The 26,753-nt window shown below is 33.8% G+C and overlaps 1 protein-coding gene across 4 annotated transcripts in view; it reads left to right on the top strand.

Annotated features, from left to right (window-relative positions):
- Positions 1-26,513, top strand: part of PMS1 (PMS1 homolog 1, mismatch repair system component) — an 88,740-nt gene extending 62,227 nt beyond the window's left edge. For 3 of the 4 annotated variants that reach the window (XM_035007538.1, XM_035007540.1, XM_035007539.1), the window contains 7 exons: positions 4,777-4,899; positions 5,463-5,606; positions 5,775-6,661; positions 16,657-17,136; positions 19,977-20,107; positions 23,077-23,237; positions 26,273-26,513. In XM_035007538.1, the coding sequence (XP_034863429.1) occupies positions 4,777-4,899; positions 5,463-5,606; positions 5,775-6,661; positions 16,657-17,136; positions 19,977-20,107; positions 23,077-23,237; positions 26,273-26,437 (2,091 nt within the window). In that variant the 3' untranslated portion in view covers positions 26,438-26,513. The remainder of the gene's footprint in view (positions 1-4,776; positions 4,900-5,462; positions 5,607-5,774; positions 6,662-16,656; positions 17,137-19,976; positions 20,108-23,076; positions 23,238-26,272) is intronic. The other variant, XM_035007542.1, reaches the window with a different exon arrangement.
- Positions 26,514-26,753: the final 240 nt, after the last annotated feature.

The raw sequence follows: 26,753 nt of genomic DNA, 5'->3' as shown, positions 1-26,753 counted from the left end.
AGTGTGTCTCTAGTGAGAGTGATCATAAAACCAAATCCCTCTTCTGTTTATGTACTGTGTATCTAAATGGGTGTTGTACTTAATGTTGCCAGGAGCTCCCCATCACCACTCCATGCTTTCTGGGCTTGTAAGGAGGGTTGTCCTATATCAGAGTTTCTTTGACCCCTTCTCATTCCTGGCCAAAAGCAATCTTAAGTTGTTTGCCAACTGCTAATAGTTGCCCGATCTCACCTCACTCTCTCTATTCAGGCTGTGAAACTTGGCCACCAAGACCCCTTCACTGTACTGGAATGGCAGATGCATTCATCATTGGGAACCTTGGATACAGAGAATCTTTATATATCTTTTCCCATAATGTTGAGGGTCCCTTTCTTTAACTACAGCCACTTCATGTTGGAGAATCTCTTAATTATGGATGGTGATCCCAGCTGAATCACTGCTGTGATGGCATTTATTAGGAATTTCCCAATGTGGCTTTGTTAGCTTAAGGGAACTCCTCAAATTTTATTTTGTTTCATGTTTGTTTTTTGTTTTGTTTTGTTTTTTGACATCTATCTTCTCTTGATATTTTTATCTCTGCATTTTTCCATGCCAGGTTCTGGGTAAATTCTTCAATGCTGCCTGATTTTTATTCCCAAAACTGTACATTTCCAGGATTCAGAATTTATTCATTTTCCTATTCTCTTCTAAACTTGTTTATAGCTTATGAGTCTTGAATTTTTTATCATCTGGTTTTTTTAATAATGGATGTAACTTTTCTTTTTTGAAAGCATGGTACGTGTACTATTTTCAAAGTTCTTTTCATATTGCTTTATCATTTCTACTTTCCTGGGAGAATATTCTCTTATTCTCTGCTATTTTATATGCTTTGAAATTTTAATTTGCACAGTCATCGTGCGTGCAGGTTTATTGTTTTTGTTATTTTGTTTTTACCCACTCCACCTTCTTCCTCCTCGTGGTTTGGCAGATACCAACCCCCTCCTGGCCCCAGTTCAAAACCAGGTGCTAATATTAGTAGTTCATGCCTTTCGTCCTGCCAGGATTTTATAGACCCCTTTTCCTAGCTGACTTGGCTTAGCTTTATTTTTGATTTTGGAGTTATCCATGTTCCTTCCTGTGACCCTTGCAAGCAGCTCCATAAACAGTGGTCACAATATTTTTAAGCATTTTTGAGGGGGAGGAAGAGGGCTGTCTCAGCAGCCCATTTCACATGGAAAGACTGATTTTAATCTCTTGCCTTGTATGTGTTTTCTGTCCCTATTTCCACATCAGAATATAATTTCCAACTGACACAGATGGTTTCTTCTTTTAATTGAGATACAGTTGATATATAACATTATATTAGTTTCAGGCGTACAACAAAATGACTTGTTATATATATATATTGCAAAATGATCACCACAATAAGTCTAGTTACATCCATCACCACACATAGTTACAAAAACATTTTTTTCTGACACCGCTGGTTTGTAATACAGGAACACATAGGGCTTTTGATTTCAGCCATCACTCTCCCTTATGTTTTGCATCCTTAACATCTTTATGTTGTCTTACTTTTAAATGGTTCAGTCTTTTGAGATTTTTGTAAAAATTGATTTTTATCTATCACTGTTAATGTATTTGCAGTTGGAATCAGGGAGAAGGGAGTTTCTGCATGAACTTGTCCCACTGTCCTGAGCAGAAGTACTTAAATTATTACTTTAGAAACGTAACTCCCTGGTGTTCTTTTTTTTTTTTTAAGATTTTATTTATTTGACAGAGACACAGCGAGAGAGGGAACACAAGCAGAGGGAGGGGGAGAGGGAGAAGCAGGCTTCCCGCCGAGCAGAGAGCCCAATGCAGGGCTAGATCCCAGGACCCTTGGATCATGACCTGAGCCGAAGGCAGCCGCTTAACGACTGAGCCACCCAGGTGCCCCTCCCTGGTGTTCTTGAGGTTTACTGAAAGAGGAAACTACTGTTAGGAGACCAGTCAGGGTTACCTGAGCAGAATCCGAGAGGAGAGGAGATGCGTTTGACAGATTGGGTCGCTGGCAGGGCTCATTATTATGCTAAAGGAATACAGGAGGAGCCAGTTGTATAGCAGGGCAGCGGTGGGGTGAAATACTTTATCAAGTTTTGAATGTGATGAGATTGAGAAGATTTTTGTGATAGCTAGTTAAAAATAGTAAGCATTTGGGGGTGAAAAAAATGAAGGCTATATATTTGTATCTTAGTATCACTGATGTATGTGTATAAGATGTGAATGAAATTATTCATAGAGTAGAGACGAAGAAAAAAGGCTTTGATGATGGAACTCATGGGAACCATCATCATTTATAGGTGGTAAGCAAAGGGAGAGAAATCAGCAAACCAAACTAAAGAGAAAGTATCAGGAAGGAAGCAGAAAGACCAAAAGAGAAGGCTGAAACAGGGTGATGCTTCCCAAATGAGAGAGTTGTCATCGGTGTCAGGGTCTGCAGAGAATCTTCCCATGTATCACCGCAAATTCACTTCTCTGCACGTCCTGCCTTGCAGAAAGTGGTCGTTTTTCTGTTCATAGAGTTGCTGCTATTCTTTTCTTTGTCCTCCAGTTGAGTTCGTAGGTGTTCAGAATGGTTTGATAGCTATCTAGCTGGATTCCTGGGACCAGACGAAATTTAGGTCTCCTACTTCTCCACCATGTTGGACTCTCAAGGGTCTGCAGAGAATCAGATAAGAGAAGGACTGAGTGTCCATTGGAGTCGGTTATTGGAGGTAGTAGAAACCAGATTATAGGGGGTTGGAGATGAAGAGAAGGAGGGAGAGGTCCATAGTTGCAGAGCAATCAGGGAGAAGAATTTGTTTATATTTTTGCCTTTCATTTTTGTTTTGCTTTCTAGGTTGAGGAATACTTACAGAATCTTGTATGGTCAAATTTTTTATTTGGTTGCACTGATTTAGTCTCTTTCTTTCCCTTTTTTTTTTGTTTGCACTGATTCGGTCTCTAACAGACGTTCTTTTTCCATAGACTACCCTGATTTTTATTTTTAGAGCATTTTATAAGACTTTGCTTTTTTATTTTACTTTTCCATATAACTTAAATGTACTTTGTTCTTAAGGTTATCCTAAGGCATTTTTAACTCAGTATTTGGAAATTATTCAGTGGACAACTAAGGTGGTGTAAAAGGAAAACACCAGCAATATTACCAATTTTTCCTCATTTTATTTTTCATTCCTACCTATTTGGGGCAGTTTTGTTTTAAGTCCACAAACCCAGTAAGTCTTTCAGAGACTAAACAGGTGCTTCCTGATGCTCAGCAGTGCTTTAAGAAGGGTTTCATGTTACCTGGTAAATTATACAACCATTTATAAATGCTGTGAAGTTTTACAGTTAATTAAGTAGCATTTTGTAATGGATTATCCAGCTTTATTAATTTATTTTTTAAATTGGCACAGTTTGGCACTGTGACAATAATGCACTTAGTGTTCTAAAATTGGTAATGCATCTCCTTAAACATTTATTTCCAAGGGTAGGGTAGGGATAGCCATAGACATAGATGGCAGCCTACCCACTGTGTTGGTAAAGAGCCTCATGGTTTCTGCTTACCTAAAAATAGCATCTCCACTGACACTCTCACTTTTCTAGACCTAAGAGCTGAAGATCTGAGACCTAAGACCTGAAATTTTACTATTAGTGTTTCTTAACAGGTTAATATAAATACATCTGTTTCTAGTTGTTTCAGATAGAGTACAGGCTTATATTTTAAATAATTTGACCAAGATCACACAGCTAGTAGTGGAGCTGGGATTTAATCATGTCAATCTGACTCTGTCCTGTATTCTTTACAAATCTCTGTATTATCTTTAGAGGTAAAAAATAGGAGCCTTTTTTTTTTTTTTTTTTTTTTTGGCTTCTATCTCCTCAATCTCTCTCTCCTCTCTGGTATTTTTTTCTAGGATCCTTCATCATTTTCTCCCTCCTTTTCATACATTTACAAAATAGAGAAAGAGCATAAAAATAACTGGTTTGATTGTAGAAAAGTTCTCTAAAGAAAAATGGAAATAAAGTACTGTAATTGGTGTCAAAGAGTAAAAGGATTTTTAAATGAGAAATGAAAGCTCCATCAGATTGACTCCACAAGATAGAAACAGCCACTTCTTTACAGGAAAAGATGGCTAAAAAGAAAAGGATAAATATCTAAAAGAAAGTCACAATATGAAGAATTTTTAAATGGTAAAAGAAATTTTAAGAAGAAAGAAGATAGGGTTGAACAAGCAGCAGTATTTATGCTGTATGTCCTATGACAGTAAGACATATGCCCATTCATGAAGCTTTTATGAATGCCAATTTTTCCTTAAGAGTTGTAGGAAGAGGGGTGCCTGGGTGGCTCAGTTGGTTAAGCGACTGCCTTCGGCTCGGGTCATGATCCCAGGGTTCTGGGATCGAGCCCTGCATCGGGCTCCCTGCACGGCGGGAGGCCTGCTTCTCCCTCTCCCACTCCCCCTGCTTGTGTTCCCTCTCTCACTGTCTCTCTCTCTCTGTCAATTAAAAAAATAAATAAAATCTTTAAAAAAAAAAAAAAGTTGTAGTAAGAGAGAGTTTCAGGCCAAGAACACCAGTGTAATATGCTTCTGTGTTTTATTTAAGGTTAATGTTCAAGACATGGTTATCAGCAAGTATAGGACTCTTGAGACCATAAAATGAAAATCCATTTTATTTTTTTATACCTTTTGTACTGTATATAGCCAGACCCTTGGTCTCACATTCATTGTTGACAGTGTTTACTAATTCTGTAACTATTTATTATAATTGCAGATTTATCTAAGTGGATTTCTTCCAAAGCATGATGCAGACCACTCTTTAACAAGTCTTTCAACCCCAGAAAGGAGTTTTATCTTTATAAACAGTCGACCAATACATCAAAAAGACATATTAAAGGTAATCTATTTTAGAAAAAAAAGTATTACTTGGATCAGAAATAAAAACTAGCTCTGTCATTTGTCAGCTTGTTATAAGGACTACTTCCAAGGATTTGCTTTAAAATAAGAAGGAGATAAACAGATACTGTAATATTTATTAAGCATTGTACTAGATGTCTTACATAGGACTTCACAACAATTCTGTGATGAATTATTATCCTTATTTATAGTGAAGAAACTGAAATGTTAGTAACTAAGAAGTTAGTGACTAAGAAGCCCATTATAGCCAGGAAGCAGCAGAGTTTGGATTTGAACCCTGGACTTTGAAAACATCCATGACACTATGATCTTTTAACTGTGAAGCCAGTTGCACTGGGTAGTTGTACTTCTTAATGAATGCTTGTGCTTCATGTAAGTTCAAGGCCTCCAAATGAGTATTTACCATTTAGATACTGCTTTTCCTCATAAATAATTACATCCACTCAGTTTCTCAGCTGACTATACTTCTTTGGCTATATTTAAGGATGGCAGTACTATCTTTACATGGTATTTTTATCTTTTCTTTATTACATATATTTCTAGCTAATCCGACATTATTACAATCTGAAGTGCCTAAAGGAATCTACTCGCTTGTATCCCATTTTCTTTCTGAAAATTGATGTTCCTACAGCTGATGTGGACATAAATTTAACACCAGATAAAAGTCAAGTGTTATTACAGAATAAGGTAAATTTTTGCATAATTTTTTTTATGTTTTTTTACAAACTTATGCAGTCCTAACCATTTTCACATGGGAGAGTTGCTTGTTTATACATATTTTTAAATATTATTTTAAATCTTGCCTATTTATTATTTTCATAATTTTCCCTAACATTTGTTAATTTATATTTTTAGGAATCTGTTTTAATTGCTCTTGAAAATCTGATGACGACTTGTTATGGATCACTACCTAGTACAGATTCTTACGAAAATAATAAAACAGATGTTTCCTCAGCTGACATGGTTGTTAGTAATACAACAGAAACAGATGTGCTTTTTAATAAGATGGAATCATCTGGAAATAATTATCCAAATGTTGATTCTTCAGCCATTCCTTTCCAAAATGATGTGCATAATGATAAATCTGGGAAAAACACTAATTATTGTTTAAATCATCAGGTACATGTTGATGACCATTATGATAATTTTAATAGTGAAAATTCTAACGTTGATAAAAACACTAGAAATACATTTCAACAGATCCCAGTGAATAATTTATCATGTGAGGATGCCCAGAAGGAATGTAGTGAAACTTGTTTTGTAAGTTCTGTTAAGCAGACCCAATCAGAAAATGGCAATAAAAACAGTAGAGATGAGAGTAAGAAAAATGAGGAAGCAGCAGTTCCTGAGAAGTCTTTGGAAATCTGTGCAGATGACTGGAGCAAGGGAAATACACTTAAAAATTCAATGGGAGAAAACATTGAACCTGTGAAAATTTTAGTGCCTCAAGAAAGTTCAGTATGTAAACTCAATAATAATGCTTATCCAAGCCCTGAACAAAAGAATCTCAGTGAAGGTTCCTGTAACAAAAAATCAAATGTAGTAGATAACAAATCTGGACAGCTTACAGCGTATGATTTAATTAGCAATCGGGTAATCAAGAAACCCATGTCAGCAAGCGCCCTTTTTGTTCAAGATCATCGTGCTCAGTTTCTCACAGAAAATCCTAAGACCAATTTGGAGGATACAACAGTACAAATTGAAGAACTGTGGAAGACATTGAGTGAAGAGGAAAAACTGAAGTAAGTTTCCAGAGCTTGCATGTGACCTGATGCTGAGATATTTCCATTCTATATGACTCACTGGGTTAAAAAAAAATTTAAACTTCTTATTTATGGAAAAGTAGAATGGAAAATGCCTTTTGGTTTGGCTAGAGTACCTTTTTTGGCATCACTTTTTTAAATTTAGAGAAGTTTTTTGTTTTATTTTTTGTTTTGTTTTGTTTTTGGTACAAGTCTTAACTACTTTATTATTAAAATTTGAAGTTAAAGGCTTTCCATTCTTTTTAATTTAAAACTATATTTTCTTCTATTTCCTTTTTCTTTTATGTTAAAGAATCTATGACAGGACTTTCTCTTTTTTAAGCTTATGCATTAGAACAATTATAACAGTGGTGGTTTTAAAAAAGATCTTGACTATTCCCTTTTTTAAATTGGTCTCCAAAATATGTAACACAATATGAAAATTACAATATTTTTACAGATTCAATTTAGTGGAGTCAGTACTGTCCCTATTCAGTACAAACTGAAGGCTTCCTTCTAAAATCTTTTATTTGTTGGCAACTTATAAACTGTGGTGGGGTGTTTTGGTAGGTCAATAGGTGGTTTGATCTATCTTTGATGAATATAAGTACTTATTGCCATTTTTAGATTAGATGAACTAAATAAATATTATAAGGCAATATGATGAGTGTTTATAGTTGACTTAGGGCACTTATTACAAATACAAAGTACTGTCTTGAGTGATCTAGCCCACCAGAAAACAAAAGAGTGGAATTATACTTCCAATCATATATTATTATGTAGGGTATCTCAATATTATGTTAAACATCTTGAAGAAAATTTAAACATAACTTACCACTCAGAGTTTTTATTTGGTGACAAATATGGACACTTGACCGATTTTTTTTTTTTTTTTTTTTTTACTTTTTCATTCGCTTATTATCTTATAAAGACACTATCAATTTAAAATAATAATGACCACTATTTTTTGTGTGTGTGTAGAATGCAACTTTCCTTTTTTTAAAATTTAAATTCATTTAGCCACCATATAGTACATCATTAGTTTTGGTGTAACATTCAGTGATTCATTAGTTGCATATAACACCCAGTGCTCATCACATCATGTGCCACTATAAACACTGACAGGCAAACCTCCATAAATTAGCTTCTCTCTTTACCTTTTTTTTCTTTTTTTTGGTGGGGACGGTTGTGTTTTTTCTATTTTCAGGCATACACAGAAGTAGACAAAACAGTACTGTGAGCCCATAACCCTGTTTCACGAACCGTCATCTAATGGTCAGTCTCATTTTATCCATACCTCCATGCACTTCACTTCCCCTTTTACTATTATTATTCTGAAGCATATCCTAGGATAATATCCTTTATTTCATAAATATTTTATTATGTATCTGTAAAAATTAAAAATGCTCCTTTTTAAAATATAGCTGTAATATAATCATTATAATTTTTTTATTACTTATGATTTATTCATAATAATAACAACTTACAAGCACAGAAACTAACACTTACAAAGTGCATGTTTAGTGCTGGCACGGTGCTAAGCTCTTAAAATCATTATAATTTTTAAAACAAGATTTCCTTAATATCATCAGATATTCAGTCTTTGAATTTCTAATTACTTAATAAATACCAGTTTTTTTAAAGTTTGTTTATTTGAATCAGGATGCAAATAAGGTTCACACCTTGTGATTGTCTTTAGTTTTATCCAAATGACATAGTCATTTTAAAGATCAGTGCATTTAACTTTTAGTACAGCAAGCCCACAGTAGTGGAATTGCATTGACCAGGGAGGTGATGTATTATCTGAGAAGGAGGGGAAAAAGCATAGATGTTTCCTTTTCCTAGAAGGTAGGGACAGTGTAACAGCTTAAGATAGCTGTTCCCTTACAGCCTCACAATAGCAGGTATTGATCCAGTTGACTTTTGGGGAGTGTCAGCATTGTTTCTTCTTGTGGGCCCCAAGGTATCAGGGTACAGGATTATGGTTAATAGGCCTTGTCTAAAAATTTGTTTATCATCAGGCAGTATTCTAGAATCCAAAATTTTCTCTATCTTATTGCCATAAGGTAGACAGAAGAGGCAGTGTTGGTCAAGACCAGACCTCTGAAACTACACAGGGTTTTAACTCCAGTTTCTTTCTCTGCTAGCTTTTTTGTAAAAATGTGTGAACAGTATCTCCTAGATTGTTTTGAGGATTAAATAAAATATTGTGTGTTATGATGTAAGAAAAATGACTGGCACGTTGTTCATGATCTTACTCAGAGTTTTTAACCTGTGAAAAGAAAATTCCTCTCTTGTGATTGACATATTTTTCACTTGCTTAGTCAAGATTAAATTTAATATGGAGGCCAGAAATAGAAGAAAATATAAGTATTTTGGGATCAGAGAGCTTACTGTATGTCACAAAATGTTGTGTTAGAATCTTCCAGAGCCAGGGGTTTGGGGACCATGATGGCTATGTCCAAAATTATGATCAGTGAGAAAGTGCGGCAAAAATGGTATCACACTCAACAATCACAGTAACTACCACTTTTCTGTAATATTTATCTTGGAATTCTTTCCATGATCCTAAATTCTGCAGGAAATGCTAAGGGATATCAGAGTAGACTCCTCTTCTGTGGATAATGGGTCTTTCCACCTACCCTCCCTTCACTATTTTCTTATTCTTCCTGTTTCTTTCCCTTCTTCCTTCTCTTCCTTCTTGCCCTTCTCTTTCTCTCTTTTTTTTTTAAAGATTTTATTTATTTATTTGACAGAGAGAGGCACAGTGAGAGAGGGAACACAAGCAGAGGGAGTGGGAGAGGGAGAAGCAGGCTTCCTGCAGAGCAGGGAGCCCGATGCAGGGCTCAATCCCAGGACGCTGGGATCATGACCTGAGCCGAAGGCAGATGCTTAACGACTAAACCACCCAGGCGCCCTCTCCTTTTCTTTTCCTTCCTTCCTGCCCTCCTTCTCTCTTCCCCTCCTTTCCTCCCTTTCTACCTGTCTTCAGTTAGGAAATATTTATTAAGGACATTCTGTATACAAGGCCCTACGTACTCTAGCTAATCATTTCAGATATAGTGGTAAGTAAAATATACTTTCTCTACTCATAAATGATGCAGTATAGTGAAGAAGATACAAACAAATAGTAATCATAGAATACAATGAGTTGGTGTTAAAATAAATATAAGGGGTTATGAAAATACTTAGCAGTGGGTTTAATCTCATCTGTGAGACAGGAAATGATTCCCTAAGTAGAAATCATCGGAAGAGCATAGGGAATTTTCTAAATAAAACAGCTAGAAGTAAAATAGTGTTATTGAGGGAATTAAAGATGCTTTCTGTGACAGGAATAGAATATGAGAGAGTATAGTAAAGTAAATTGAGGGAAGGCAGGCCAGATTATGTAAGGTTTGTAAACCATAAAGAATTTGAATAAGCCCTAGGATCAGGGTTTTTCTGCTGAGAGCTTAGGGCAGACTTTGGAGTGGGGGGTACTTCATTTTTTAGTTCTTCTTTTCTGGATATTTTTTCCTTTGCTTTTCTTCTCCTTTCCTCTGGTGGATTAGAAGCCAGATTTAGGTCTGTGCCTGCCCACTGGGATTTCAGTCAATTGATGTTAACTTGAACTTTTCATTTGCAGTACTGTAAACATACACTTCTACTTAAAATTAGAATAATATTGTAATTGGGGTATTGAAAATGGTAAATAAATTTTATAATTACATGTAATCTTTGGTCACAAAAACATTTGAATTGATTACTGGTCAAATCAAAATTAATATTTTCCATTCAGGTTACTGAATCCCTTAATGACATTAAGTCAAAGGTAGCAGCTGTTTTTACTTAACATTTGCTTAATATTCCTTTGGACATAGCTTTTTATATTTCCCAAGGAACTAATTAAATTGACTTATTGAGTAAATGTGATAATGTGATATGTGATAATTTGCACATTATAATTAATTACAAATGTGACCTTCATCTTGAACTCATTTTTCACCGTAAGGGAAAAATCTTGAATTGGAATGTCCCAGAGCTAAAAATATTTACTTATAGTATGTATTAAAAGTAAACTTTTGAAAATTAACTGTTTTATGTAGCTAATCCAGAACTTCAGATTCTAAATAGAAATGGGAGAAAATCATGTGTACAAGATTATGAATATAGTCTGGTAAGTAACCAGAGAGGCATTTTTCATCTAGTTTACAGTGAAACAAGGTCTTTTTTACATTCTTACCCAGCTAACATTTCTGTATTTAACAAACATGTACTGAGTACAAACTACACAACATACTATGGTCTCTTGTCTCTTACTCTCAATTTTAAAATTTAATACAGTTCGCCCAAGAATGTCATTCCTAACACCTATCTGTATAAATTTCTCCTTAAAAATGTTTCATGTATATTACCTACAATAGAATTTAACCAGTTTCTTAAGAGTTACTTAAGATTAGAAATAGTGTTAATTCTCCAGTCTCAAATTTAAAACTGCATTTAAAAATTTTTTTAGTAAAGTTGCTTAAATAATTACCGGCCTTTAGTCAGTCATGTGCCCCATTCATTGTAAGATGTGTTTCTTGATATAAAATGATAGCAAACATTTATAATTATTTACTGTGGTGCCAAGCATTATTCTAAGTACTTGAAACATTTTAACTCATTTTATTTTTCAAAACTATGAAGTAAATGTAGATTATCTGTATATTACAAATGATTATCCTGAGGCTCAGAAAAATTAAATAATTTGTGTAGATTTGCAGAACTACTAAGTGGCAGCACCAGACCAGTCAGTCGCCAGGGTCTGTGCTCTTAACCACTACACTTTACTGAACACCTGAGAGTGGTTTTCAGTTTGGGGTATGCTTTAGAATCATCCATGGAGCCTTTCAGAAACTGTTGTTCAACCTCAATCTCGGCGTGGAGAATTTGAAAATCTGAGGGTGGGATTCAGGCATCTCAATTTTGTAGAAAAGGTTGCTATAACCACTATGCTAGACTGTCTTTGATTGGCTGTAGAAGTTTCATTAACCCAAAAGAAAAGATGTCTTGAGTTTTTACCCAGTATAATTTTAAAGTGTCCATTATCTTGTACCTTTGAAACTGAATTAAATTAAATGGTTTGGATGTATTGAGTTTATTTGAATTTATTTTTTCACTGATGACTGTTTAGTGAGAAATAAATAACAACTGAAAAAATTAATATTTAGCTATGAATCCATTACAAATTTAATCATAAAATTTTTATTTTGCCTGCTATCATTAGAGTGACTTTAAGTTTACTAGTATCTAAATAGTAAATGGAGTATTGTGTACAGATTTTCTTTTGTAGTGCTCAGGAAATTGTTTATTCCATGTTGATGTTACAGTAGATGTGTAAGGAGTTCTTCAGATGTAGAATTAACTGTTTTATTTAGTTATTTATAAGGTTTTTTTCTTTTTTCTTTTTTTAGTGTTTGTGTCTTCAGTGCTTCCATAAATGGTTTTTAAAATTGGGTAAAATGTAGCATTGTGAAATACACAGATCTTAACTGTATATATAGTTCAGTGCATTTCTATATGTGTACACCCATGTAACCACTGCCTCAGACAAAATACAGAATACTTTAATCACACCAGAAGGTTCACTTATGCTACTTATCAGCCAATTTCCATACACAGCCACTGTTTTGACTTCCATCACACTACTTTGGTTTTGCTGGTACTTAAACTTCATTTATATAAAATCATACAACATGTACTCTTTTTTTTTAAGATTTTATCTACTTATTTGAGAGAGTGAGAGAGAGAGAGAGAGCACATAAGCGGGGGGAGGGGCAGGGGGAGAGGAACAAGCAGACTGCCCCTTGAGCAGGGAGCCTGATGCGAGACTTGATCCCAGGACTCTGAGATCATGATCTGAGCCAAAGGTAGATGCCTAACTGACTGAGCCACCCAGGTGACCCAACATGTACTCTTATTTTATTATATTTTATTTTATTTTATTTATTTATTTGAGAGAGAAAGAGAGCAAGTGAGAGAGAGCACAAGCAGAGTGAAGGGCAGAGGGAGAAGCAGACTCCCCACTGAGTGGGGAGACTGATATGGGACTCCATCGCAGGACTCCAGGATTATGACCTGAGTCAAAGGCAGACGCTTAACCGACTGAGCCACCCAGGTGCCCTCAACATGTGCCCTTTTATGTCTAACTTCTTCTCAACAAAATATGTTGTGATTTACATCCATGTTTGTTGAATATCTTTGCATAGTTCATTCTTTGAAATTGATAAGTAATACTCAATTGTATAAATATACTGCAATTTGTTTATTCAGTCTCCAGTTGGATTGTTTCCAGTTTGGAGCTATTATGAATAAAGATGAGTTGTTTAGTTTCTAAATATTTGGGGGTATTTCTAAATATCTTATCGACTTCTAATTTATTCTGTCATGGAGAGGGAAAATACTATGTCAGATTTCATGCTTTTGAAATTTACTGAGAATTAAGCCCAACATATGATCTATCTTCATGAATGTTCCAAGTATATAACACCTAGAAGGAATCTGAATTCTGCAGCTGTTAGATGGAGTATTCTAAATGTCAATTTAATCGAGGTAGATTCCTAAAATCTTCTATAGCTTTACTGTTCTTTATGTTTTGATCTAGTTCTTCCAGTTACTGAGAGACGGGTATTAAAGTCTCCCAGCTATGATTCTGGATTTATTTCTACTTTAGATCTGTAAGTTTTGATTCATGTAATTTGTACCTTCGTTATTAGATACATACACATTTGTGAATGGTATGCCTTCCTGATGTTAGCCCCTTTTGTCATTATGATTTTTCCCTCATTATCTGTTGTATAATTTCTTGTTTTGAAACTGATAATTATTTCATCTTCTATTACAATAGCTATTCTTTTTTATGCTTATCCATTTGCATATTGTGTCTTTTCTTTTACTTTCAAACTACTATTTGTGTCTAAAGTATAACTCTTGTAGACATATATAGTTGGATTTTGCTTTTTATTTTTTTTATTTTTTAAGATTTTATTTATTTATTTGTCAAAGAGCAAGCGCACAAGCAGGGGGAGCAGCAGGCAGAGGGAGAAGCAGGTTCCCCGCTGAGCAGGGAACCCGATGCAGGACTTGATCCCAGGACTCTGGGACCATGACCTGAGGGGAAGGCAGACGCTTAACTGACTGAGTCACCCAGGCGCCCTAGATTTTGCTTTTTTTAAAGTCACTCTGACAATTTCTGCCTTTTAGTTGGAATATTTAGTCCATGTAATGTAATAACTGATACAGTTAGGTTTAGGTCTACCATTTTCTTGTTTCATCTTTTGTTTTGTTCCTCAGTTCCTCCTTTTTGTGGGAGACAGGCAGCCTTCTTTAGCATTAAAAGAATATAATTTAATGTTTAATTTTAATTCTATTGGCTTTGCATTATTTTTTGCTTTGGGGAACATATACATCCTTAATTTATCATAATCTGTTTATAGTTAATAGGGTTCCAGACACACAATATAAGAACTTTGCAAGTATAATTTCACTTACTACCCTTGTCCTTTGTGCAGTTGGTGTCATATATTTTATATCTACATACAATATAAAACTCACTTTAAAATGCTTTATTTATTTTTGTTTGGAGTTTTTATTTAAATTCCAGTTAGTTAACCTATAGTGTAATATTAGTTACAGGAGTAGAATTTAGTGATTCATCACTTACATACAACACCCAGTGCTTATCACAGCAAGTGCCCTCCTTAATACCCATCACCCACTTAGCCCATCCCCCCACCCACCTCCCTTCCAGCAACCCTCAGTTCTATTAACGAAGCTCTTATAAGGGGCGCCTGGGTAGCTCAGATGGTTAAGCATCTGCCTTCGGCTCAGGTCATGAGCCTGGGGTCCTGGGATCAAGTCCCTCATCGGGCTCTGTGCACTTTGGGGAGCCTGCTTGTCCCTCTGCCTCTCTCTCTTTCTCTGTCTTTCATGAATAAATAAATAAAATCTTTAAAAAAAAAAAAAAAGAAGAAGCTCTTATGATTTGCCTTCTTTTTTTTTTCTCCTATGTTCATTTGTTTCGTTTCTTAAATTCCACATGAGTGAAATCATATGGTCAAAATGCTATTTTTTAAAAATTTAAAGTTATCTTTCAAAGAAATGAGAGGTTTTTTTTTTTTAAGATCCTTTTTTGCTATTTACCTACATAGTTAGCATTTTTGGTGCTCATCATTTTTTTCCTAGAGATCACAGTTCTATCTGGTGTCAACTCTTAATAGTGCAGTTATGCTGGCAACAAGATTCTAGGATTTCTTTTATCCAAGAATGTCTATATCATCTTCATTTTTGAAGGACATTTTTGCTTTGTATCATTGAATTCTGGATTCTGTTGGCCCTTAAAAGATGTTACTTACTGTCATCTGGCTCTACATTGCTTCTGATGAGAAGTTATATCCATCATTTGTGGTATTCTTTTTTTGTAATGTCTTTTTTTTTTCCCTCTCACTGTTTTCAAGGATTTTGTTTGTCTTTGTTTCTCAGCAGTTTGATTCTAATATACCTAGCCGTGGATTTCTTTGTATTTCTCCTGCTTGGGGTTCACTGACCTTCTTGGATCTATAAAATGTTTCATTTATCCAAATTGCCTAATTGTCATCCATAATTTTTTTCAAATGTTCTTTTTTTTCTCTCTTCACTTTCATATTTTTTATCTGGGACTCCAATTACATATATGTTGGGTGGCTTGTTGTGCCATAGGCCACAGGGATTTTTTTTAATCTTCATTTTTCTCTCTTTTGTTCAGATTGGATAATTACTGCTCTGTCTTCAAGTTTGTTGACCCTTTCTTTTGCCATCTCTGATCTGCTGTTAAGCCTACCCAGGGAATTTTTCATTTCAGATACTGTATACATTTTAGCTCTAGAATTTCCCTTTGGTTCTTTTTTATAATTTCCCTTCTCTGTTTAGATTCCTCTTCTATTCTCTCATTAGGATCATCTTTTCCTTTAAGTCCTTAAATATTCATGGAAACCTATTTAAAAAATAACTTTTTTTTCCCTCCAAATTCCAACATCTGAGTCATGTTGAGGTTGGTTTTTACTGGCCACTTTTTCTCTTGATCATGACTCATATTTTCCCATTTTATTGTTTGAATGATAACTTTTGATTATTTAGTGGACATTGTGGGTGATATGTTAAAGAAACTCTAGATTCTATTGTCTTCTTCTGAAAAGTGTTGGTGTTTGTTCTGCAACTATTTAAGTTACTGACAGTTCACACTGAGCTTGGAAGCCTGTTTTATACTTCCTTAGAGACTGTTTAAATTTTGCTCTTAATCCTAGGGCAGCTTCCTTAGTTCTAGGACATAGTTTTTCCCTTACCCTAGGATGTAGCCCTCATCCAGTTTTAATTTAAAGCCCAAAGTGTTTATTAAGCCATCTAATTATATAGAATTCAAACTCCAAATTCCATTTACTCTGAAGTAGGTAGTCACTAAAATCTCTGTTTAGCTCATTTAACATTCTAGCAGTTGTTTTCCTCTAGGCTTCCACATATGGAATTTTCTGGGATTTTCTCCTTCAATTTCCAGTTGTGGAAGCAAGGAACTCTGTTCTGGTTATTCAAGCTAGTAAGAGTGCAACTTATATAATGTAATATTATGTGAAATAATAATAAAAATTATTTTAAAAAATTTTTAAAAAGAGTGTAGCTTATTGCTTGATTTTTTGCCACTCCCTTTAATGCTGGTAACTGCCCTTTGGGTAAAAGCTATATAAATATGGATCTCTTTTTCGAATGTTGAATCATTCCAATATCTGCCTGTTTTTGGTTGCTCTTCCATGTCCATTTTAAATAGTTTATTTCTGTATTTTCTTTAGAGTTATAGTTATATATGGGAGGGTTAGTCCAATACAAGCTCCTTCATCATTATCAGACTTAGAACACCAGCTCTTTGGTTTTTATAAAATTTACTTTAGATGGCTAATACATTTCTGATTATGACCTCATTAGTTCTATTTTATCTTTATTCCCAGATATGAAGAGAAGGCTACTAAAGATTTGGAACGATACAATAGGCAAATCAAGAGAGCCATTGAAAAGGAGCCACAAATATCATTTAAGGATGGCAGAAAAAAGATAAAGCCCACCAGTGCATGGAATTTGGCACAGAAGCACAAATTGAAAACTTCATTATCTAATCAGCCAAAAGTTGATGAGCTCTTTCAATCCCAAATTGAAAAAAAGAACCAAAACATTAAAATAGTTCAGATCCCCTTTTCTATGGAAAACTTAAAAAAAAATTTTGAGAAACATAAAATTGACTTAGAAGAGAAGGAGGAACTTTGCTTGCTTCACAATCTCAAGTTTCCTGATGCATGGCTAATTACATCCAAAACAGAGATAATGTTATTAAATCCTTACAGAGTGGAAGAAGCCCTGCTATTTAAAAGACTTATTGAGAATCATAAACTTCCTGCAGAGCCACTGGAAAAGCCCATTATATTAACAGAGAAGTATGGTGAAATAATATAATTCTTTTTTTAACTCTCAAAACATTTATCAATCCATACTAGATTAGAAACTGAAAGTAAAAAGTTAGAAGTGTTTTCTGGTAGGGAAAAGTTTATTTAAAGAAATCTTTTTTAAAACTTGATTTTCTAATCTTTAATGGAATTGTTTTTAAAGAAGTATTTAGAGTATTCTAGATAGTTTACTTCTAAAGTTAGTAAATATCAACTTCAATTCTCCTGTACACTAGTGACTTGCCTAGGATAATTTTGAAGTTAGGTTGTCATGACTCTCTGTCATTTTACACTCTTTAACATTTCAAACATACACCAAATAGAATTATATAATGAATGCCTTTATCAACAATTATCAAGATTTTGCCACATTTGTTTATTTTTCCTTTCAAATATATATATGTATATTATGCATATATACACACACACACATATTTTCTTTTTATTTCCTAAAGTTTTTTTAAATTTTTTTTATTATGTTAATTACCATACATTACATCATTAGTTTTTGATGTAGTGTTCCATGATTCGTTGTTTGTGTATAACACCCAGTGCTCCATGCAGAACATGTCCTCTTTAATACCCATCACCTGTTTTTTTAGACAATTTTTAGACAATTCCCACCCAAACATATTTCGATTTGTCTCTCTTAAAAATGACTTACCTAAGCACAACGACTTTTTCCTATCTTTCACAATATTAATTCCTTGGAAGTATTCCTCATTTTCTCAAAATAACTTTTTTATAGTTTTTAAATTATTAAGTTTAACTTGTATCTAAACAAGATCCAGCTATTACATTTTGTCTGTCTCTTAAATCTCTTCTAAATATCACAACATTAACTTGTTGATACTAAGTCACTTGTTGGAATATCTTGTTGTCTCAGATTGTCCCTTTGCTTCCTCATGGTAGTGTTCAACTTGTTTTTTCCTCTCCCATGTTTAAATGGAAGTTAGCTCAGGAGGATTGAATAGATTTAGATTCTACTTTCTGGTATGACTATTTAATAGGTTGTGATATGTGCTTCATATTTCATCACATCAAAAGGTACTTATTACTACTGGCTTCAGCCGCGGACAGCCTGCTCTCATACCTTAAAATTCCCTGTCAACCTTTCCGTCTAATGGTTTCATCCATTGATGATTGTTGCCTGAACTGATTTTATTATAGATTGCAAAATGGGCTGTTTCCCTTTAATATCCTACATGAGCAAATTGTTTTGTGTAAAAATGAATAGCTAACAGCTAGCCTATTAACATTTCCCTTTTTTATATTTAATATTTCTTTTCTTGGTCTGACAGGAGGAATCATATGTCTGAAAAGGAGATAAAAACCTGAAATTAGAAAGATAATTGAGGGTTTGTTCTCTAGGACACTTCACTAGATAACTCTGTTTCAGAACTCCCAAGAATAAATAAAAAATCTTTAATACAATTATGCTAAAGCCCTGCTACCAAATTATGATTAGGATTGCTTTCAATCTGTAGATCATATTGGGGAGAATTGCCATCTTAACAATACTGCATCTTCCAGTCCATGAACAATGGTCTCCATTGATTTAAGTCTTCTTTAAGAAGTTTCTCTCAGCAGCATTTTGTAGTTTTCAGTATAAAGGTATTGTTTTTTTGAAAAATTGTTCCTAAGTGTTTTGTTTTTTGATGCTAATATAAATGGGGTTATTTTTTGAATTTCATCTTCTAATTATCTGCTCTTGATACATATAAAAATACAATATAATTCTATATTTAAAAAGAAAAAAAAGCCCTGCTACCAGAAGGGAAAAAAATGCCAGGACACAGGAAAACATTTGTCAGAGCTGTCTTTTTAATTAAGGCAACAGTAATCACATTCACCTAAATCCAGCATCTTTCATAGTATTCTCTTAAGATTGGTTTAGCAAACTATCAAAGAATTAGAAAAAGAATTAATACAGATTTTTGCTGTATTAAATAGTTCAAAAATCTGATAGTACTTTTTCTTTCTTCCCTTAAAAAGAGCTAGGGTGTATCTGAAATTTTAAATATGATTACTTTTCTAAATGGTATTTGTGAACTTTCATTTATATCTTAAAAATCATTTTGTACTTTTACAAATTAAACATTTTAAAAGATGTTTTCCTTTGTGATATTCTGTTATTCAGAAACAAATACATTAAAAACTATTATTTGGGGCCCATATTAGCTTGAAAATAAATCTTTCTTATTTGAACATGGACAACAACAAAGCTGAATTCAAAATTGTTTTCACCCTTCTTTTGAAATGGGACATGCCCATCACAATTAATATAAGTTTTTCTGAAAGAGCGTAATTATTGGTTGGGCTCAGTTTTCTCACTATGGTTCTAATGTAGTTTATCTCTCAATGGAGTAATTTAGATCTCTATAAAATACAAAGTAAGAGCTCAGTAATAACAAAAATGGCTAATGTTTGTTGAGGACTTACCATATGATAGGAACTTTACTAAGCCCTTTGATCTTCACAACAACCTTATGATAAAATAATAATAATATAACAATGGCATTATTTATAAATAAAGTTTTCATTTGTATTATATAGAGAGAGCACAGTTTTTGATTGCACATTTAGTTTGTAATGTTCTAAAAGAAACTTTCTTTTATGTCCATTCTTATTTCTGTATACTATATATAGTAGGTCTTCTAAAAGATATTAACAGAGATGTAAAAAAAGTAAAGTTTCTCACAGGGCTACTTACATCTTTGTATTTTGGTTACGGATCATTTTAAGGGGCCCTTGCATTAACTTTTTTCCATAAATCCTTTTATTTCATTTTACATATTTAATAAGTTAAAGGACCATAATTTCTTTTTCAGTCTTTTTAATGGATCTCATTATTTAGAGATTTTATGTAAAATGACCACAGATGATCAGAGATATAGTGGATCAACTTACCTGTCTGATCCTCGTCTCACAGCAAATGGTTTCAAGATAAAATGGATACCAGGTATGATTATATGGTTTACTATTTTCTGACTTAGAAAAAATAAGTCTTGTTCCAGAAGTTTCATTTGGGTTTCATAATGTATATATCAGGGTATATTTTTGCCTCACCAAAAGTACCATGTCAGCTATGTAAAAACAATCATATTTCAAAAAGGTCATTCATACCTTCTACCTCAGTCTTGGATATTTAGATTTGGAGTAGCCTCAATGTTTTCTCATTATAACAACTAATATCGAATAATTATAATGTACAGGACACTATTCTAAATAGTAAATGTATTAATTTATTTAATCTTCCTAATAGCCCTATGAAGTAGGTTCTGTTACTGTCTCCATTTTATAGATGGAAAAGTCAAGGCACAGGGAAGTTTGCTTAAGGGTGCCAGTTAGTAGTAGAACCAGGATTTGAACCCAAGCACCTTTACAGTCTAGCTTTTAACTAACTTGTTACATTGCTTCCTACAAAACTTGAGATATTTACTTCATAAAGTAGTTGTGAGCACTAGAGAGTTACTTAGGGAAATCAGTTAGCATAGTACTTGCCAATGGTAGGTGTTCGAATATTCTCTTTTCTTCCCATCTTCAGTACCCTTTTCAGTCATTTCTTTTAGCCATTTAGTCCTCCTAGAAATCTTCCTTGAGACCCCTAGCATCTTCTTAATTTATTTGAAATGTGAAGCAAGGGGTGTGTATAGGTATGTAATAAGGTATTTTTTTCTTAATCTGTTTTTCTAATTAACTATGTGGTATTGCTGGCAGGTGCCATTTTTTTCATGAAAAATGTTATTATCACAGCAATTTTTTTTAAGGTTAAGGTAACTACTTCCCTGTCTTTTCCAAGAACATGTTTATTTTTTAGTTACCTTATCAATAAGTTTCTGTCTGACAAACGCTTTTAGCTCTTAGTTTGTGGATAGTGTTTTTTAAGTCCTGTTGAATGCCAGGTTCTTTGCAAGGCACCAACAATATAAAAATGAGTAAGAGTCATCTGTAAACTGACTTGATTTTGATTGGAATTAATTTTTCTTAGATTGTGATCAGCATTATTTATCTTAGCAATAACAGATCAAATTAAAAACTCTCATGTTTTCTTCTTTTTTAAGCCTTTTTTTCCTGCATTAATTTTTATATTATGTTTTCTTAAAGACCATGTCTCCTCTTCGTGAGTTTGTTGTCTTGGACTAACTTTGGATGAGCAGTTTTCCAGTTGTCACAAAACATCTTTGAATGATAAGGACATTTAAAAGAGAGGAGGAACACATCTGACTTTGAGGGAAAAGTTTCTGAATGTGATCCTGAGAATTTTGCTTGTTCATGGGAATAGTTTTTTGTTCTACATCAATAAGAATTCTGTATTTTAAGAAGTGAAAACTTGTCAAACCACTTACTCATTTGAAGTATTTTCCCTGAAAATTGGGAAGCATTTCATAGAATCTTAGGAGAATTCTTGAAAGTTTATTGTTACATGGTTCCAAATGTCTGTAAGTTTCCCATATCAGAATTTTGCAAACACGATGATTAAAGTATTCCTCAATTTCTTCATCTGTTGCCAAATACTTTACCCATATCCATAAGTAGTTCTGTGAAATGTTTATGATTTTCCAAGGCAAATGTAGTCACTATTAGACTTTTCCATCTAATTGTTCTATAAAAGGTAAAGAACTAGCAATAGTGAAAAGTCTCTGGGCTAATATTTTTGTAATTTCCTTATCTATATATGTAAAAAGATGTGAACTATAATATTCTACTTCCTCTTTGCCTATGTAAATCCTGTTTCAAGTCCCATTTAAGTTCCCCTGGTTGCTCAAATTCTCATTTTGTTTCCCTTGACCAAACTCTGTGTTTTATTCCTTAATGCCTGATTATAGATCTTCTCTTACTCTCCAGTTGTTTCCAGGGATGCCTGGTCTGTTTAGTGTACCACCATTGCATCTTATCCAGGTCAAGGAAGTGATCTGTAACTGGAAACAGATTAGGGATAGGATCACTGACATCTCAGGATCTGAAACTCTTCAGGCCAAATCACTCCTTTTTTTTTTATTCATCTGTTGATAACTACCACTTACCCAACATTGAACTGTCTCATTTTCTTAATTCTGGGTAACATGGTGGACTTAAATATTAAGAACACTGTTACACAGAGCCAAAGAAGTCAAATATCTGCTATTTTGCAACATCTTAAAATGCATTCCAAAGCCAAATTTGATCCTTTGGAATTTATGCTGTTACGGGTATTTTACCCCATTATATATCTAATCATGTAGGTGGTTTTTAGTTTTATTTTAGTCACTAAATTATTTAAAGTAGTTTAATAAATGTCAGTTTTAAATATTGTTTTACTAAAATATTTTGAGTCAACATTACTGAGTAAACAGTATTTCATTCTCAAATTAGTAATATATTAAGTTACTATAGTGGTAATCATTTTGCAGTATATAAGTGTGTCAAATCAATACGATGTACACCATAAACTTAGTGTTTATCAATTATATCTCAATAAAACTGGAAAAAATAAATTACTATGTGAGTATTTTTATAATTTGTAAGTTAAAATAATCATAGAAATAATTCAGGCCTTTAAGTTAGTACTAAACTAGTAGAATAGAATTTGAACAGCAGCAGTTGTTAAAACACTTAAACCAGTTTTATTTTAATAAATATCATGGGACTCCATTTTCTCTCCAAAGTAAGAAATGTTCTAAACAAATGTAGGGAACAGAAGTGCAATAACTAAGATTAAATTAAGTGATATAAAGCACATGTGGTGTCTATGAGCACTTATGACTTAATGTGAAATCCTATGGGAAATTATTATTTGTTTTCCAAATAAGGAACAAAACTTTATCCTGACTATATTAAATTCTAAGGAAGGTTCACTAAATGTTTTAACAGTGATTTTGTTTTTAATAGACATTTTCTGGAATATAATTTAAACAAAACTATCTCCATGTGGTTTTATTTTTCTTTTAGGTGTTTCCATTGCCGAAGACTACTTGGAAATAGAAGAAATGGCTAATTGTCTCCCATTCTATGGAGTGATGGACTTAAAAGAAATTCTTAATTCTATATTAAACAAAAATGCAAAGGAAGTTTATGAGTGTAGACCTCGCAAAGTGATAAGTTATTTAGAGGTATGCATTAGATTATGTAGGTTGGTTAGGTTTTAACATACTTAACTATTTCTTAATAAAAAAGTAAATTTTTAAAATATTAAAGTTTCTATAAGGTTTATTATCTGTTTCAAAGAAGAAATACTACTAAAAAAAAGAAAATTCCATTAAAAATTTCGTATCATAGATTGGTTGTAGTAAACTCTATAATGGATCCTTACTCTAACATTATTTCTTGAGTGCATATTGAGGAAGAGCCTTAATGCATGAGACCCTTTATAGTGAAGTTCTTTCTGATTTTTAAGAAGGGGTTCAAAATTTCTCTTGTTATACCAAATACCTGTCTATAAAGAACTACGATGGGATTTCAATCCCTGATGTCTTCAAGAGCAAAAAGGGAAGGAAAGTGAAAGATGTATTATTGAAAAAAAGGAAATTTCAGTTACCTAGGAATATCTACCACAAATGAGAAATGTAACAGTGGGTTAAAAAATAAGTTCTGAAGTAATAGGGGATGGAGGAAGATTATAAGGTTTTAGATGTCCCAAGTATAGGATAGTGGTTGGAAAACAATAGTGAATGTCTCTATGTTTGAAGTTCTATCCCTCAAGTTTGGTATTATTTCAAAAACAAACCAAACGTAAATAATATTTTTCTCCCTTTAAAAAAAATGGGCCACTTTTGTTTAGACTATAATAATGATGTACCCACTGTATTCTGAGGGTCAGGCTTCAGGAAAGTCCACTTTTTACCCTTTCCGAAGATTGTATTCAGTAGCATTCTGTAAGTCCTTCAAGAGCTTTGACTTGTGGAACTTCCTAGCCTATTGTGTGAGCAGTTTAGCACTGATAGTTTCTTTTTTTCTTTTTTAATATTTTATTGTAATGTTAATCACCATACATTACATCATTTGTTTTTGATGTAGTGTTCCATGATTCATTGTTTGTGTATAACACCCAGTGCTCCATGCAGAATGTGCCCTCTTTAATACCCATCACCAGGCTAACCCATCCTCCCACCCCCTCCCCTCTAGAACCCTCAGTTTGTTTTTCAGAGTCCATCATCTCTCATGGTTCATCTCCCCCTCTGATTTAACACTGATAGTTTCTAATGACTTCAAAAGGAATCTTCTTGTGGAAGAGGTATTATAAACTTAAATGAAGGTTGAAGGAGTTGAGGTAGTGTTTTGTGTATTGAAAAGCCATGTAGGAAAAAATATGATTTCAAAAATAAAAAGAGTGGTTGGGATTACATATAAATATTTTTACTAATATTATACCTCTCATTACATTAAGTCAGTTGTGGATTGATTGTTATGGAAGAGAGTTTAGGGAAAAAAGAACCTCTGTAAGATCTACAGGAATACTTGCATTTAAGGTCAAGCTGAATAAGATGAATCAGAAATAAAGATAGAGTAAAAGAAAAACCAGTAGAGGGGTAGATATAAAGGTCAAGGGAGGAAAGAAATTTAAAAATGAGAAAGTAGTATCAGATTCTTTTATAGAGTAATAGTTGCTTGAAGACCATCTGGTATGGCTGCTAGATGGCAGTGGTAATAGAAAAGTAGTCCAGATGGAAGACTTACCAATGGCTAAAGAGTGGGGAAGTTAGTGAAAAAGTGTAGGCAGCAAGTCATATGGTGGTAAAAAGAAGAAGAGAGATTAGCTTGTCTATGTTGTTGGTGGAAAAGACTGACATAAAAGATTGGAGAGCAGATGTTCCAAAAGAGGCAAGAAGGAAGATGGAACAACGATAGAAGTTTTAGAAAGGAGAAACTTCTCTCAGTCAAGAGCAGAAGAGAGGGAAAGTGGAAGTAAAACTATTTGGAGGTAAACTTGAGAGAAGTCATGTATGATACATGTGATGAAGGTGTAGAAGAAGTTATCTACTGCGAGTGAGGAGGCTGGGGAGGCATTGGGGATTTTTGAGTATAGTAGAAAAGATCTGAAAATAAGAGCTGTAGGTACTGTAAGAGAAGATTGATTAGAGAAGACTAAGATGTTCAAATGGCATTGAGCACTCATAAGAGCTGACATTGATATTGGATCCAGCCAGGATAGTTTGGTGATTTTCCAACAGTACATGGTACAGTTTATCCAAGTATAAGGATTACAAGATGAATATGGTAGAACAAGAACATTTGAACCTGTAATGTATATGAGAAACTGTTAGGTCCTAGAGGAATATAAAGTCGAATTATGTTCTAGTAGGAATCAAAAAGGAATACAGGAAGCTAGAAATAGTATCCTTAATGTCTAACTGTCTGTGCCTTAAATAGGGAAAGATGACAAGAAGGGGGCTGAGGAGATCAAAGGTCAAAGTGAAGACAAGAATAGGTTTAGTTGGAAAGGAGGAGGATGGTTGGAAAGATAATGGGAGAGGGTATGTAGTTAGAATAATATTAGGCTCAAGCTCTTTGAAGTACAATTTTTTTAAAATAAATCTTCAAAGAAACCAGTTTGCTAATACCATTTACCCCTAAATGCTCAGTTTTTCCTATCAGAAAACAGCATCACCATACCAAAAATGTGGACATTATCCTTGATTCTGTATCCTTCATAACCAGTTCATCAACAGGTTTTGACTCTACCTCCCATTCATGTCAGGACTTTTTTTTTTTTTTTTTTTTTCTTAAGAGAGGGAGAGGGGGGTGTGAGGAGAGGAAGAAGGAGGGAGAAAATCCCAAGCAGGCTCGATGCCCATTGTGGAGCCCATCAAGGGGCTCGATCCCATGACCTTGAGATCATGACCTGCGTTGAAATCAAAAGTTGGACGCCTAACTGGCTGAGCCACCCAGATGCCCCAAAATTTTCTTTGTCTTTTTATCTGCTTTGTTTCTCTACACTAGAATATAAATTTCACATGAGCAAGGATGTTTGTCTTACTCTCTACTGTGTGTAAAACCTACAATAGTGACTAACACATAATTTGTGTTTAATATGTGAGTGAATGAATAATAAGAATATAATCTATTTTCTGTCTTCTTTCTTGCCAGGAATAAAATGTTTTCTGCTTCAGGGTGTATCATGGTAAAACATAAGGCTTTCTCTTCACAGGGAGAAGCAGTGCGTCTATCTAGACAGTTGCCCATGTACTTATCCAAAGAGGACGTCCAAGACATTATCTACAGAATGAAGGACCAATTTGGAAATGAAATTAAAGGGTGTGTTCATGGTCGCCCATTTTTTCATCATTTAACCCATCTTCCAGAAACTACCTGATTAAATATGTTTAAGAAAATTTGTTACTATTGAAATTGATTTGGTAATAAAATAATATGAGTCAGTTTTTAAACCATCTTTGTACTATCATGTGTTATTTTATAAGTGAAGCTTCACTGATTTCTATATATAAAAAAATTTCAAAAACTTAAACTAACAACTATTCAATTTATTCTCAAGAACCAGCCTTCATAATAATTAATTGGTTGTAAACTCCAAACTGAAAATACCTAGTATTCTTGGGTGGTTGATTTACTAAGGGCTGTGGGTTGAATTGTGTCACCAAAATTCGTAGGTTGAAGTCCTAACCCCATTG

This window comes from Mirounga leonina, unplaced genomic scaffold, assembly GCF_011800145.1.
Source record: "Mirounga leonina isolate KUSES-001 unplaced genomic scaffold, KU_Mleo_1.0 Mir_151, whole genome shotgun sequence".
Classification (NCBI taxonomy): domain Eukaryota; kingdom Metazoa; phylum Chordata; class Mammalia; order Carnivora; family Phocidae; genus Mirounga; species Mirounga leonina.
This window is presented reverse-complemented; position numbering and strand designations above follow the sequence as displayed.